At 38.8% G+C, this 15,532-nt stretch overlaps 1 protein-coding gene across 4 annotated transcripts; it reads left to right on the top strand.

Annotated features, from left to right (window-relative positions):
* The first annotated feature begins 734 nt into the window (after positions 1-734).
* On the top strand, positions 735-14,393 carry postnb (periostin, osteoblast specific factor b). Of its 4 annotated transcripts, XM_040130920.1 has the most exons (22): positions 735-863; positions 1,508-1,606; positions 5,488-5,552; positions 5,794-5,951; positions 6,030-6,194; positions 6,279-6,425; positions 6,865-7,006; positions 8,038-8,250; positions 8,388-8,522; positions 9,231-9,379; positions 9,536-9,672; positions 9,868-9,998; positions 10,113-10,243; positions 10,574-10,676; positions 10,787-10,854; positions 11,042-11,087; positions 11,827-11,979; positions 12,064-12,111; positions 12,610-12,687; positions 12,766-12,804; positions 13,034-13,119; positions 13,847-14,393. In XM_040130920.1, exons 1-22 carry the CDS (start codon positions 745-747, stop codon positions 13,901-13,903), a joined length of 2,469 nt encoding a protein of 822 aa, XP_039986854.1. In that variant the 5' UTR covers positions 735-744; the 3' UTR covers positions 13,904-14,393. The 4 variants fall into 4 exon arrangements, with proteins under 4 accessions (XP_039986854.1, XP_039986857.1, XP_039986855.1 ...); XM_040130923.1 differs by lacking the exon at positions 13,034-13,119 and having other exon boundaries at positions 12,769-12,804; XM_040130921.1 differs by lacking the exon at positions 13,034-13,119.
* The last annotated feature ends 1,139 nt before the right edge of the window (positions 14,394-15,532 follow it).

The following is a 15,532-nucleotide window of genomic DNA, read 5'->3' as shown; positions in this document are numbered from 1 at the left end:
CTGCATCACAAGTACGCTAACTGCTTAGCAAATATGTCTCTAAAGTGGTGGCCAGCTCCAGGCCTCTAAAAAACATGCTGAGCCATTTTGTACGGTGCACTGAAATGTATATATATTATTGCTTAAGTAAATATTATAGATTTACTTGAGATCTTTGTTTAAAACATAATGTTGAGCCCTAAAACATTGACTGTTTTAAACAAAAGGTGCATTAATGTGTCCAGTTAATGTGACTTGTTTTCATTGCATTTCAATCAGTTTATTTTTAAGAATTATGTAGCATTGTCTTTGTACTAGAGTTGTAATGTGGCTTTTTGAATTTCTAGAAAACTCTTAAAACACATCTGTAACATTCTCAAATTACAAATCTTTTTATTTTTGAGAAATGCAGCAAAATTTGTGCACTTTTAGACCTTAATAAAAGAGGAATGTAAAAGATTACAAAACATTTTGTAAATGTAGCGGTGGTCCCACTTTTTAAAAATGGCTCTTCATAAATTATTTAATATACAAAAGAATGCACGAAATAAAAAAGATTAATAGCCCACAATTCATCACACAAAATGACAAAGCCTAGTATATGTGTGTAGAATTGTAGCTTTTGAGAGATTCTGGGTGGTCCACGCATGCATGAAAGGTTGCCATCCTCCTTGAGTGGAGGGTGAGACTCGTGGTATATAAACTCCCACTCTGTTCTCTGCTCCCATCACTCTGGAACTGGAAGGGCTGGCTAAGAAATCAAGGATGAAACTCCTTTTTGTAGCTGCCTTTGCACTCTTTGTGCTCTCTACATTTGACCGGGCTGACTCTTCAGCTTATGACAAAATAGTTGCCCACAGTCGCATTAGGGCAAGAAAACAAGGGTAAGCTTATCAATATTTTTTTTTTAAATGATTATTTATGTGTGTGTTAGTGTGTGTGTGTGTGTGTGTGTGTGTGTGTGTGTGTGTGTGTGTGTGTGTGTGTGTGTGTGTTAGTGTGTGTGTGTGTGTGTGTTTTACACTCTTGTGTTATTTTTATTTATACATTTAATAGTATTGATCCTTGAGCATAACAAGCATCAGTAGTTCTTATTATTTCTGCATATTTGTGTCTTTTCTATTTTTATATGAAATATGCTATATTGTTATGCAGTCACAATTGTTTCACAGATATCAGGTGTTTATTTACGGCATATGTCATGAAATGTTATCGAATAAAATGAAATTTCACTTAGAAATGCTGTAAACCAGCAGGGTTACAGTTGCCAAATCATTACTCAAATTGGACAGACCAATCTCATATCCAGCAGGCATAGATGTTTTTATGACTGTCTGGTCTCGGAAGCAGCAGTGGTAGTTGCTGAATAATTATTCACACTTGGTGGTCTTTTGTCTTTCCCTGCAAGGCTGCTTGTCTCCTCATAATTTACATGTGAATAAATTCAGAAATTTCCATAGAATCTCACTCGTGGGTTTTACCTGCTGACTGATGTTTCACCCCCCTTTTCACCTTGAATTTTCATCAGACCCAATGTCTGCGCACTCCAGCAAGTCATGGGGACCAGGAAGAAGTACTTTAGCACTTGTCGTAACTGGTACCAAGGGGCCATCTGTGGAAAGAAAGCGTAAGTGTTGTTTCATGTTTCCAACAGGACACGTTTTTCCTGTTTAAAGATGAACATTACAAGCAAATCCGATGGTTAAAAGGTTTTTTCAAGTGTAGCATTTCTCTTCAGTGTCTGCTTCTTTTTTATCTACTGCTTCTTTCATGAAAACTTAGAGGTTTCCATAGAGACAGACATATGTTATCTGAATTTGAGTTACAGCTTAAAAAAAAAACCACACACACATTTATGGACACAGCCCTAAACTCTTTGTATTGAAGGCCTTCCAATTCAATCCTATAAACTGTTAGTTAGGGTTTTAATAACTTGAGGAAGCCCGGTCGTCATTGGATGCCACTGTGGTGAACCACTGATTCCAGGATGTGATGTGGCTGCAAAATGTTGACTTATTCATGAATGGAAAACTTCTTTTTCTGTTAATGTTCCAGGTCTCTCAGCACTTTTGAGTTTACACATGGATCAAAGTCATGCCTATTTTGTCTCTCTCACTCTTTCTCTTCCTCTCACAAACATACACACACACTGAGTTTCTTCCTCTATTCTTGCACTATGACTGAGTTACACCGAGCACTCTAAATAGGCCTAGTTATCTATGATGAATTTGCATTTCTCACTGAACTTGGCAAATGATAACAGCCAAGTCTGACATGGAACTATGGAATCAATCAAAACAAAAGTGGGGCTAAAAGTTGAATTCACACAGTAAACTGATTGACTGATTAACACCTGTTATGCTGAATGCTAAATGTTATTTAAATTGGTTTCAGATTTAGAGAGTTGACAAACATGTTAAAGGCCAATTTAACGTAAACAGATTGGGAACAATTTAGTCTGCCACATTCACAGAATGATGCAGAAAAGAGGTCAACACATCCAGTATAAATTTGCAAGCGTATCTATGTACGTACACATATGCATCGGATTACAAACATAAATAAGTACTGTACTTTTGCTAAACACATTAGTTAATGTGACACAGATCGTATCAAACTCCCCAACCAAACGTATGACCCTCCCACCACTCCTCCTCCCTTGTCTTCCACAAACTCGTCAGGTGTTCCCAGCAGTTCACAAGCATGATAACAAAACATTTTCTGTATTTCATTGTCATCGTTTTAGTCAGCATTAATTTAATTTAATTTAAATATCAGCTCATTTAAATTTTGCCTATGTAGGAGTACGTGTAAATACACGTTTGACATCAGCGTCTGTGTCCCATAGTTATTCAGACAGATCAGGACAAAAGTCCTGAAACCTAAGCGACCCATAGGAGCGTACCAGTGCCAGCTATACCTGGGCCTTCGCCGTCATGGTAAAGTCACAGTTTGGTTAGGTTTAGACGCAGAAACTACTTGGTTAGGTTTAGGGAATGATAATTGTTTCGGTTAAAACAAGGACTACCTTATGTTTAGAGGACCCTCATCGTCGTGGCTACAGTAATAAACCGTTCCACTACCTCGCTTGGATAAAAAAAAACAATGTTGATGGTCAGTTTCACGCACGAAATGAACAGCAGTCTCCTGTGTACAAGTCCAGTGTTTTGTCCAGCCATCCGTTCACCCTAAAATTCTTCCCAGTGCAGACATTGCTGTTCTATATAATACGTCAACTAACCTCCTCCTTTGCTCCCATCCTAATTACTATGACAGCTAGAGGTCGCCTAACAATACAAAGTAACTGGGTCGAAATGAGCTGCTTGCACAGACGACCTATGGGTTCGTTTTTTAAAGAATGACAGTCTCGATCAGGACTAGAAAGTTTATACTGCGTGGAATTAAAATATACTGTATACATACTTTGCCCACTGAGGTTTAATTCAACATATCTTCCAGGACAGCTCTGTCTTCTGGAAAATTTTGTTCAACCAAAACTCCAAACTGCCTATTAGTGCTGGGTTGAATTGGAATAAAGTCACATACACCATATATTATGTTTGACAAACTTATCATGAATTTCAGTGGAACAGATCTTCTATAGAGATGCTGACAAGTCAAAAGTTTCCAACTTCATTGCCAGACACAGTCCCTTTGTGTGGGAAAAGCAATGTAGTGAGGGTTCTGCTGACGCTGCTCCAATGGGGTTTTCGTGATCTCATCCCAGTCCCTCCAACCCCATTCGACTTTGATTCAGATATTGCTGTTTAATAGTTTCAGTTAACCATGACCCAGAAGCCTTGGTCTAACCCTGCAGTGGATAAAAGCTATGAGCAACCCACCACAGTAATGTTCCTTAATTCTTGTCTCTTTACCCGAGGTCTTGATGTTTAATCATTCACTGCTGAGTCACTAGCCACCCATATAAGATTGTCCTTGTTTGTGGTACATTTGTGCCATGTTCATTACCTGCAGTTGTGAACAGCCATTATATCCATGCACATAAATGATTGTATTTAAATATGGTTCTAAATTGATTTTTTTTTTTTTCTCAAAAAAAAAAAAAAAGTAAGAAACACTTTTGGAAATGTTGGCAATCTCATTGCCGTGGTTTTTGCAACTAATTACAATTCCTGCATGTGTAGCAGTTAGTTTATCAGCACACTGCTCAGCCAAAGTGCATCCATCTTCCCTCTGCTGAACTTTGTGGAACACTGATTGTAGAAGCAGCACACCCATACGCTGTTCACTCCCACATACAATAAAATGTAATTTTACTGGTTACATTATGTTATATTTGAAAGGGAACAATCTGTAAAACATGAGGACCTGATAATGTTCTTACTATTTGCCATGGTTATTTTAATCATGTTGAGCAGAAAAACTGGTGAAGAGGCAGCTTCCGTTTTCTAACTATAAAAGCTGGCCAGTCTACACTAATGAACTCCCCAGCAAGCTCTGGACACATGTGCTATTGTTTTCCCTAATAAGTACATCTATGGCGTTCCTTATGTCTTGTGGGTCTTTTTATTGTTGCAGACCGGTAAAATGTACACCTCCAAATGTCAGGTTTTCCAAGAGCTAGAAACAATACTATGGTTCCAACATGTTCAAACTTGCTGACACAAGGGGTATAGGCAGGTTTATATCCAGCAGCTGCACTTTGAATTTTACTATCCTCCTCAGGCTGTGGCGTACAGCCCTATTTAAGTGGTGAGGAGACACTGCTTCTCTCATGTTTTCAAGCAGCGGCAAACTTTTGTCATTTGTATCTAAATGATCTAAACAGATATCACAATCATTATTCTAAATATTATACAAGTCTGTTTTTTTTAAAAAGAAAGCTGTAAACACTCTGGTGACAACTGAGCTATGTTGTTTTTTCAGATTAGCTCAACTGTTTCCATACAGACCATCGCAACTGTTAAATGCGCCTTGTGTTAACCGAAATTTCCTAAAACTCAGCTCTAATTATACTGCAGTTTTTCAAGGCTGACTTCTTAATGTTTCTGAGGTTAACCAAATGCCATGTAGAGTTCAAACTAATTGTTTAGCTTCAAAGAGGAGGTCCTGGTAATAAACATCTCCTACTGTAATGGTGGCATAATCCTTGAGGCACCATTTCAATTAGGTTTTGGCCTAAGCTGCTGGATCATATGGACTGTGTGGTTAATGACGGAGATAATGAGTAACAAATGGAAACACTGAATACACAAAACCAATGCCAAATGACGATTCTGTTCACAACATTGCAGCCATAAAAAATACAAATTTTCTATCACCGCTATGTTGAAAGCAAACAGTATTTCAAAAGATTTGCTTATTTTTTGAGGATATTCAAAATGCCTTTTGTATTGTCTTATGTTGCTTTTACATTTTATCCTGATGCCTAAAGCCTAAAGTCTCAAGCCCTTTGAATCGCCTTGTTGCTCAAATGTGCTGTACACATAAACTTGCCTTGCCTTGCCTTGATTACCCACATTTGTGATCTGTATGTGTTGCCCGCAGGACTGTGCTTTATGAGTGCTGCCCAGGGTACATGAAGCTGGAAGGCATGCGTGGTTGCCCTGCAGGTACAGTGCATTAATTGCTACCATGTAGTCAGTGAAAAAAGGTTAGAAGAGGCAATATCCGCCAGCTGTAGAGCAGCTGTGTGCTTTATTTGAAATCAGACCAAATAAACTAGAGGAGGATGCAGAAGCATAGTGTCAGCACATTTAGAGTCTTTCTTTTCATACCCCAAATGTTTATTATTTCTATTTTCAGACAGACAGGCTGATATCTAATAATACTTACTGTAAATTTCTTTCTCAGTGGCCCCGATTGACCATGTGTATGGCACCTTGGGTCTGGTGAAAGCCACCTCAACTCAAAGATACTCTGATATTTCTAAACTGAGGCCCGAGATTGAGGGATCTGGTTCCTATACCTTCTTCGCCCCAAGCAATGAGGCCTGGGAGAGTCTGGATGAGGTGAGTAAAAAACGAAACAAAAGCTGCAGAACCTCTCTGTCAGTGGGGTTTTAACATCTCGTTTTCCTCACCTAACAGACAGTGAGGAGTGCACTGGTCAGCAATGTCAACATTGAACTGTATAATGCTCTGCATTATCACATGGCCAACAAACGCCTCTTAACCAAAGATTTAAAGAATGGAATGACAGTCACCTCCATGTACAACGACCTTGGTCTCTATATTAACCATTACTCCAACGGGGTGAGTAGTATCACGCAGTATCATGATAGCAGTCCCAATGTAGTCGTATGGTATGACATTCTAACAAGCACATGTTATGTGCAGGTGGTGACTGTGAACTGCGCCAGGATCATCTATGGCAACCAGGTTGCCACCAATGGAGTTGTGCATGTCATTGACCGTGTCATCAGTGCTGTTGGAAACACCATCCAGGATGTCATTGAGGTCGATGATGACCTGACAACTCTGAGTGTGAGTACAGACAGGGGTAGACAAGAAAATGTAAATACCTTGAGGACAAGGACTATGAAGTAATTGCAAACTCTGACGCAAAGTTGGGTCAAATGGAAGTTTCCATGGCAATGCGAAACAGGGCAAAGAAGACTAATCATTTATTTCCTTTTCTGCTTCATTTAACAGAGATAGTGCACATTAGTTAACATTACAGTAAATGTGCCAGAGTTATTTGTCATCCCTAGTAATTACTGTAATGACCAAAGGCTGAAACTAACATTTGCAGGAACATGTAAGGAACTGAAGAAAACATGCAGAGTTTGCATATTTGATCTAAGTACTTTTAAATTCATTTTTCATGGGGTTATTAAATCTACCTCCTGCAAATCTTTCTACTGTGCTCTATTGTATATTGAAGTTAACTACACATAATCCTGCTGATGAAATCACCTTCTAGGATGTGTTTCAAAATGCTGGGCTGCTGGAGAAGCTGGGTCAGCCAGGACATTACACTCTCTTTGCCCCCACCAATGAAGCCTTTGAGAGTCTAGGCAGAGATGTGTTGGAGAGACTTCAGAGCGACAAGGAGGTCCTCAAAGGTAACCCAGACTTTTATTCTTAGAGGTCTGTCGCAATTCCTTAATGCCCAAAGGATCACTCAAGGCTATTTAAAACATTGCAGTGGAGACTGAGGGTTTATATTAACACTAGCAAACTAGGTCCATATTTATATTTAATGCTGAAGGTACAGGAAAGAAATACAGTGGTTTCCTGACGGCATGTTTGCCAGACTAAGTCACCCAAGAATTGATTTTTTTTTTTTTTTTTTTACATGTTCAGCTTCTTACAATTCAAAACAGATGAAGCCACAGTAGATCTGGAACTTACACACATTTGGCAGGATGTGGATAACAAAGTTATGTTTAAGAGTAATAAAAATAAGTCTCTAGTTTCAAGTATGACATGCATGACATTGTGGATGGAAAGTCAATCAATGCAAGACATCATTTGACACTTTGGTAATATATATATATTTTTTTTTTTCATTTTTTAGCGTAATTTTTTAACTATAATGTAGCCACACTTGCAAGAATTAAAAATAATAATAACTTTGTTTGTATAGCACTTCATAGTTTCGAAGTGCTTTGAGAAAGAAATGAAAAGAATTGTACCACTATAATCATCAATCAGAACAAGTTAAAGCCTTCTAATATACAGAGACTGTGAATTCTTGAGAAATTTCAACAGAATTTCTTCCTCTTTTCCTTGTGTTGTTTTGCATGTCCACTGAGAGGTAGGAAACAGCTGCTTCATCGAGCAAGGTGGTCAAATTAGAAATAACCCAGATATTTCTATTAGCCCAGAGGTTGCCCTTTGATGTGAAATCAGACCGTGTTATACAAAGTTAAACAGAAATGTGATGAAATCAAGAGTCTTCTCACTCAAGGACCCAATGGATCCAAAAGGACTTCAGGTTCCAAGGGCGTATAACCTCAGCTGTTGTGTAACAGGAGAAAGAACATAAAACAGCCCACACAGCCCACTGACCTACTCTGCATTCGAACAAAAACCTAATTATACTGTACACCTAAACCACGCATTAATTTAAAACGTTGCCTTGCTCTTTCAGCTCTTCTGAATTTCCACCTACTCAACTCAGTCCAGTGCTCTGAGGCTATAATAGCTGGCAGCTCTTATGAGACCCTGGAGGGCAACATCATTGAGATTGGCTGTGACGGCGAAAGTTTAACTGTCAACGGCATCAAGATGGTGCGCAAGAAGGACATTGTCACCACCAATGGTGTCATCCACTTAATTGACAACGTGCTCATGCCAGACTCAGGTTAGAGTCCCATCTCCTTGTTTCCTCTTATTTAAGCATACCTGGTTTATTACAGAAATAAGTATATTGTTCCAGGTGTTTGAAGTTTTCCTGTAATCCATATTTTGACGGTATTGGAATGCGCTGTGCCCTTTAAGCAAAGCAAGTGATGGAACTGGTGGGAAGTTCCCAGTCAACCTTTGGTGACATGGTGTCCGAGCTGGGCCTTTCTGCTGACATGAGCCCAGGGACTGAGTACACTTTGCTGGCTCCCCTCAACGCTGCTTTCAGTGGTGAGTCACATACTGCTCAGTACATCATGCAAATCCCTCTGTCTTCCTCTCAGCAGGTGGCTAAATATGAAGCCTGGCTGCTCCACACACAGTCACAGTCTGGAATAAAAGGGAATATTTTTTATTTTCCTCCGCATGCTGACCCATAAGTGAATAAATATTTACATATATGGAGCTTCAGGGAAATTATGGATTTATTGGGACACTGCAGAAGCTTTATACCATGTAAGACCAAATACCCACTCTGCCAGACAACATTCCTGGACTTTACCCGAGGGGAGTAAAGATGTTTTGTTTGTGTGACAAGAATGTGCCGTTAATCGAGGCAGACTACTTTTATCTTTGTAGCCATTCAGTTTTAAAGGGGTGTAAGGAATGTACAAGGCAGCAAAAGCTGGATGGAGCAGGAGTCTTGCATTCAAACCATTAATTCTTCTAACCTAAAAATTCTGAGACATGATTTGCAAGATACTGTGCATGGTCCATATACAGAATTTTGCCATAAATCAAGTCACTGATAGAAGATGTGGCTCTGCTCACAGGTAGTATTGTGGCAGCTGCTCTCAGGATGTTATGCCCAAAATAATAGGAATAAGAATATATATGCTATTTCTGTTGCTATAACCAATGCATTAGATGTAAATTTACAATCATGGTGTTATGTTTAATTTCTAATGGAAAATTTAAAACCATCTCTTTCCTCTACAGATGAAGTGATGTCCATGGATCAGAGGTTGCTCAAGATTATCCTGGAGAACCACATCTTGAAGAATAAGATTAGCCTGGGACAGTTGTACAATGGCCAGCAGCTGGAGACCATTGGAGGAAAACTTCTGAGGGTCTTCATCTATCGCACAGTGCGTCCTCTTCTCTGAATTTGTGGCCAAAATTTGTGACTAAATGCCACTATATACACCCTAAATGCATTATCGCTATCATTTGACCATCAATCTTCATATCTTTGAGATGTAATATTAATCTCTTTGTTTTTAACTTGTGGGTTATTATTGCAGGCTGTGTGCATTGAGAATTCCTGTCTGATAAGAGGCAGTAAAGAAGGAAGCAATGGGGCCCTTCATCTCACGAGAACTCTATTGAAACCAGCGGAAAATACTATGTTTGAGATTCTGACAGAAGATGGAGGGTTCAAGTAAGTGCAGAGCAATATTACTGAAAATGGACTGTGGTATTAAAATGCAGCTTAATACTCAAACCACATCTTTCTATATCTTTTCTTTAAATCCACGTGGCCCACGTGGGAATGAGAAAGTGCTGTAGTTGCAGTCTGTTAGCCCTCAGTGGTTTTTGTAACAGCTAAATTAATATTTTCTTCTCTGTCCTGCAGGATCTTTTTGTCTCTGATGGAAGCCGCTGGCTTGACTGACCTGCTGAAACAGGAGGGAGACTTTACTCTGTTTGCCCCAAGCGATAAGGCTTTCACTGGTCTGAGCAACACTGATTTGGCCTTGTTGAAGAGTATGTCTCCCAGACTCCCTTTATCTTTTAGTTTGTTTCGAGTACTCACGTGGCTAATTGAAAATCACCAAAAAATAACTTCATAATTTATGTGTTTGCCGTACTTTATTTCAGGTGACATAAATGCTCTAAGAACCATCCTTCTGTATCACATTAATAATGGTATCTTCATCGGTGGCGGCTTGGAGGCCGGGGTAACAAACCTTCTAAAGTCTCTTCAGGGCAGTAACCTCAAAGTGAAACTTGTAAGTATTTAGTGCAGCAAGACTGAAAATCTTTTGTCTTGAGTCAATAAACTTAATACCTGGGGAAATTCAAGCTTTATACCTTTTGTTATCTTTAAGTATAAAGGTATAAAAAAATGTATTTGAATTATTCAGTAAAATTATTTTTTTTATGGTAGTGTCAACCATTATTATCTGATAAAATGTCATTCGCTTTTTTGAAACTCAGCAAGCTAATAACATTATCGACTTTAGAGCAGAGTCTACTCCTAATGTTTTAAAGTACAAGTTCATTCAAGTCCCTCACTTTACGGTTTTCTTACCTGTAATTATTTTAACCGTCTTCCTCAGGCAAACAACACTATGCTAGTGAATTCTGTCCAAGTCCCTGAATCTGACATCATGGCCAAAAATGGAGTCATTCACTTCGTCAACCAAGTCTTGTATCCGGGAGGTACAATGGTCATCCATTCAACTTTCTTAATGCCAAGAGATGCACTCTGCACTGTTTTCACAGCTTTTGTAGTAGCCCGATTATGGTTGACGCCCTATGCTTTCTTCCAGATATCCCAGTTGGAAGCCAGGATCTCCTCATGCTACTGAAGAGGCTCATCACCTACATGCAAATCAAGGTGTCATACACATCCAAGGATTTCTCGTTATTAAAGCTTCCAGGCTTAATGAACTGATGAACATGAACATTTTCCACAGTTTAATTAATTATAGGTTTTGTCATGCAGCGTACTGTCATACTGTACACCATTTTTGTTAATGTTTAATCTGCTAATCTGCAAATACATGTTTACCTTTTTTTTACAGTACATTTCAGGATTCAGATACCAGGAAATTCCCCTTACATTTATGAGTAAGTAGCAATTATATTAATATTAATTTTTTTTGCAATACAGTATTTTAATCTCCAGAGAGGCATTAGTCATAAATGGTTTTATATCCCCTGTTGTTATTAGAGAGGATCAGCACTCGTGTCATTCAGGAAGGTACCGTAATTATGGCAGAGTATCATCGTTATGTGATTCCTAATCAGTAAAGTCTGACAGATAATATTTGGTTAACAAAAGAGTTGCACGCACAAAATTGCTGGAGAAATAGGGAGGACACTGGATATTGAGTTGAAACACGTACATATCAATCCCCAAGGCTTTGCTAATCCAGATAATTCCACACACAGACATTCAAACGCATGCACACATGAGGTGTTTGACAGCTGAAGTAGCATTAATGAGAAGGGAGAAAAGACAGTCTCTTCCCTGCTACTCTTTAATCCTTGAACGAGTCCCCAATAAAACCGGATCAAAATTCAAAGAATAACTTTCACATTTGAAATGATAATAAACACCAAACATTAAAAAAGACTAAAAAAATAACACAATTTATACAGTTAAAACTGCTGTGCAAAAATAATATCTGATGACAAAAATCCTTTGATTGTGAATCACATTTTCGTCATAGCAACCTTTCTGATCCAGTGAAAGAACCATTTGTTACGTTATCTGCGTACAAATGGAAAATTATCCGTATCGAGGGGCAATGCTGTGCCAGCTGTAATTTCAATGTAGTGAAACATGCCGTCTTTTCTTTTATAGTTCCTGATGTGACCAAAGTCACAAGGGTCATCCAAGGGGAGCCCACCATCACCAAAGTTACCAGGGTCATTGAAGGTCAACCCTCCATTACCAAGGTCACCAGGGTCATTGAGGGTCAACCCTCCATCACCAAAGTCACCAGGGTTATCTCAGGTAAATATTTCTTACTTGAATCGGTATGTCAATAGATTTCGAGCATTTATCATATTCAGAACTCATGAATGCTGTTGTCTCCAGGCCCTCAGTACTCAGTCAGCACTGGCACCAGCAACATCGCCCTGGAAGGTCAGTGAAACAAATTCAGATTTGAACAGAGAAATTAATGGACATCAGCGTTCCAGTGGTACATGTAGTTGAATTAGTAGGGAAATATTTCCCACTTAAGAATATAAAATAACATACAGTATTGTTGTTACATATTATTTTTATACATTATATAAAATAACATTATTATTTTATATTTAACCTAGGTTAAATTCACACTAGGTCAATTAATCTATTATAGGCAATCCTGCTTATTAGAAAAGGAAACGTATTTACAAACATAACATAAGGGGTGATTTAATAGACTTTAAACAAATATTATGTAAATCTCATAAAGTCACAGCTGTTTAAAACACATATTTAGGTACAATGGGAATGTTATCATTGGTATATTAAGGCTAAGATAACCAGAATATAACCTGATAGTTCTTTAAGGCAACGTTTCTTACTGTGCAGTACAATGCATCTCTGTACAAAATATTCAAGTTTCACTTAAAGGATGTTTTCTTCGTCCCTCAGGAGCTGACTTTTCAGAAATTGCCACCATTGAAGGAAACCCAAATTTTGACGCTGAAAGACTTACCAGAACCATCCAAGGTGACTTTTATCAGTTCGGACATCTCAGTCAATAATTCATAAATAATGTGTGACTTAAATGTTTGTTTGCCTTTATAGAAGGCCGTTCAAGAAGAACCGCCCCCCGAAGAGTTTTAGGTAAAAAAAAAAAAAAAAAAATCCTGAATTTGTAATAAATGCAGTGTAGCCTGTGAGCTAAATCAGGCAATCGACTCGAGTTCGCTTCCTCGTCTGCATGGCATACTCTTTTCCCTGCATCCCAACGGATGTAGGTATTTAAATGAGTAAGTTGACATTTACGAAATGCGCTTAGGGCTACTCACTGGCCTGCTGAGACTTAGATGAGAAGACTGATAGCTCTCTCTAGCCTGTGAAGTGACCCCCAGCGGCCAGTTCTCTTTAGCAAAAAGACTGAAAAGAGGGAGAAAACGGCTACTCTGGCTTTGTCCAAAGGTAGAAAAACTGCTCACTAAAAAAAGCTCACTAATTAACACAATGTATTTGGTTTGTTTAACCCGCACAAAAAACAAGGTGTAAAATGTTTTTATCGGAGGTTATGTGGTGGAATATTTCTTCACCAGGCACAATAACTCGCCGAGACCTAGTCCTGCACATAAATCCCTATAAAACCACGACGCAGGTTTTTTTTTTTTTTTCACCACAGCTTTTGTACGGATTAAACAAACGAACTTTGTTACCTTTAGAAAATGTAGGTGTTTCCCCCTGTTTCCGCTCTTTGTGCGAAAGAATGGCTGCTGGTTAGTTACGATACAAACACGGGAATGGTATCAGTCTTCTCAGAGAGTAAAAGAGAATATTTTCCAAAATGTCTTGCTGCCATGCTTGCCAACACATCACTCACCTGAGAAAGCTATGCTGACTGTTGGTACTAATGCCACTGCTGTTCATGTACAGTTGCATTTCGCGAGCCCCACCGCCCCTACAGCATCCGCCTGTAGGCTCTGAGTCTATAGGCCCCCCAACTGGGGGGGGTTATAATCATCACTCCCCATTCCCTGCTGTGCTGAGCTCAGTGTTTCCTTGTGGGCAGTGATGAAATCAGAGCCTAGATGCTTAACTTCAACACAGTACATCTTCTGCATTTACATACTAATCTATTCCACATGAGTTGGCTGAGTGACCTGTATTTATGGTTTTATCCTTTTTTTTTTTTTTACAGCTGGCAGGAGGAGGGGAAGGGATTGAGCGTGGGCGGATGAGGATATCGACGTTGTAAAGGCAGATAGAGAAACCAAACCCAGAGGTTGAGGCTGGTGTTTCAATACGGGGGATACACTTAAAATGTCAGTGATTTCGAATTTACTGTAATATAACTGGCAAAAATAAAACAATTCTCATAAACGATTCAGTGGTGCTTTAAATGTATATCTAATATGAGTGTGCGATGTCTGAAAGGAGTCTTTTGGTTCAGTTTATGTCAACGGTGTTCGAATGAACATTTTGGCATGACTTTAAAGACACAGAGCAAGTCATGGTAGCAGTAAAAGGTTTTCAATCCAAGCCATTAGGCCAATAAAAACATTTAAATTCGAAACTTCTCTATTACTTTGCTAGAGGTGAAAGTTAAAGCAAGGAGATTTTACTAGCTGTTCGGAAAGATTTATAAATCTCAGCATGATAAAGAAAGAAAAATCATGTGTTTTCAGACTTTAATTTGATACATTATTGTAATTTCTCTGGCTGTAAGTTGTTTAAGGTTTCATGTAAATTTTGTCTGTGCTTGCATCATTTGGAATTGCAGGTTTTCTCCTTTCTATTTTCCAAACATCTTCGAATAAAGTGATTTCTTTGATATAAATATGCCTGAATCTGAAAAGGGCATCTGAACAGATTTGTGGTTTGGAGTCATTTCTAATGTCCTTGTGAGGCTTTTAAGTAGTCAGTATTGGTTCAGAAAAGAGAGTCTACAGTCCTGGTTGAAATTATTGGCACCCCTGAATTTTGAATACAGAATTTAGAATATCTTTAGATATAAATGCAAATTAACCAACTTTGTATATTCAAAATATTTTCAGAAAATGTCCAAGTGAACTGAAAATGAAAATGAAAATAAAAAAACAAAACTTGCATAAAAGTGAAATACAAGCACAAAAACATATCCAAGGAACAATTATTGGCAATATTTGGTTGTAGAACCTTTGGCAGCAGTAACAGTGTCTTAACATTTCTTGTAGCCATCTAAAAGCTTCTGGCACCTGTCTGCTGGTAGTGGCTATGCCTTCGAGTTCTTTTAAGTTTGCAGGAGTCATTTTTTGCAACGTCAGATTTCAGCTCTCTCCACAGGTTTTCAATTGGATTTAAGTCAGGACTCATTGCCAGTTTAAAACAGCCCATCATTTCCTTTTCAGCCATTCTTTTGTGCTGATGGATGTGTGTTTTGGGTCGTTGTCCTGCTGAAACACCCAACAACTTTGCCTCAAATCTAGTTTCCTGACACTGGGTAACACATTTCGCTCTAAAATGTCTTGGTAATCTTCTGATTTCATCATTCCTTTGATACATTCAATGCCTCCAGTACCGGAGGCAGCAAAGCAGCCCCACAGCATGATAAAACCTCCACCATGTTTTACTGTAGGTAGGGTGTTCTCTTCCTTATGGGCTTCGTTTCAGGTTTTCTACAAGCAAAGTGACGCACTGCATTCCCAAAGAGTTCTAATTTGGTTTCATCTGTCCATAGAACATTATCCCAGAAAGTCTGTGGCTTGTCTATGAAAGTTTTTGCAAACATTAGCCTTGCCTTTTTGTGCCTTCTTTCAATTTTCGTGTCTTCCTTGGCCTTTGGAGGACATGGAGCCCTACTTGGTTTAATGTGCGGCGTATGGTACCGGCTGAAACCACCTCTCCA

The sequence above is a fragment of the Xiphias gladius genome, chromosome 7 (assembly GCF_016859285.1).
Source record: "Xiphias gladius isolate SHS-SW01 ecotype Sanya breed wild chromosome 7, ASM1685928v1, whole genome shotgun sequence".
Classification (NCBI taxonomy): domain Eukaryota; kingdom Metazoa; phylum Chordata; class Actinopteri; order Istiophoriformes; family Xiphiidae; genus Xiphias; species Xiphias gladius.
Note: the sequence above shows the minus strand (reverse complement) of the source record. Positions and strands in the feature narration are given on the sequence as shown.

Coding starts and splice junctions, on each gene's coding strand:
- postnb (XM_040130920.1), top strand. CDS start 745: ATGAAACTCCTTTTTGTAGCTGCCTTTGCACTCTTTGTGCTCTCTACA. Junction 5,553..5,793: donor CATGCGTGGTTGCCCTGCAG/GTACAGTGCATT, acceptor TTTCTTTCTCAG/TGGCCCCGATTGACCATGTG. Junction 10,855..11,041: donor TCACCTACATGCAAATCAAG/GTGTCATACACA, acceptor TTTTTTTTACAG/TACATTTCAGGATTCAGATA.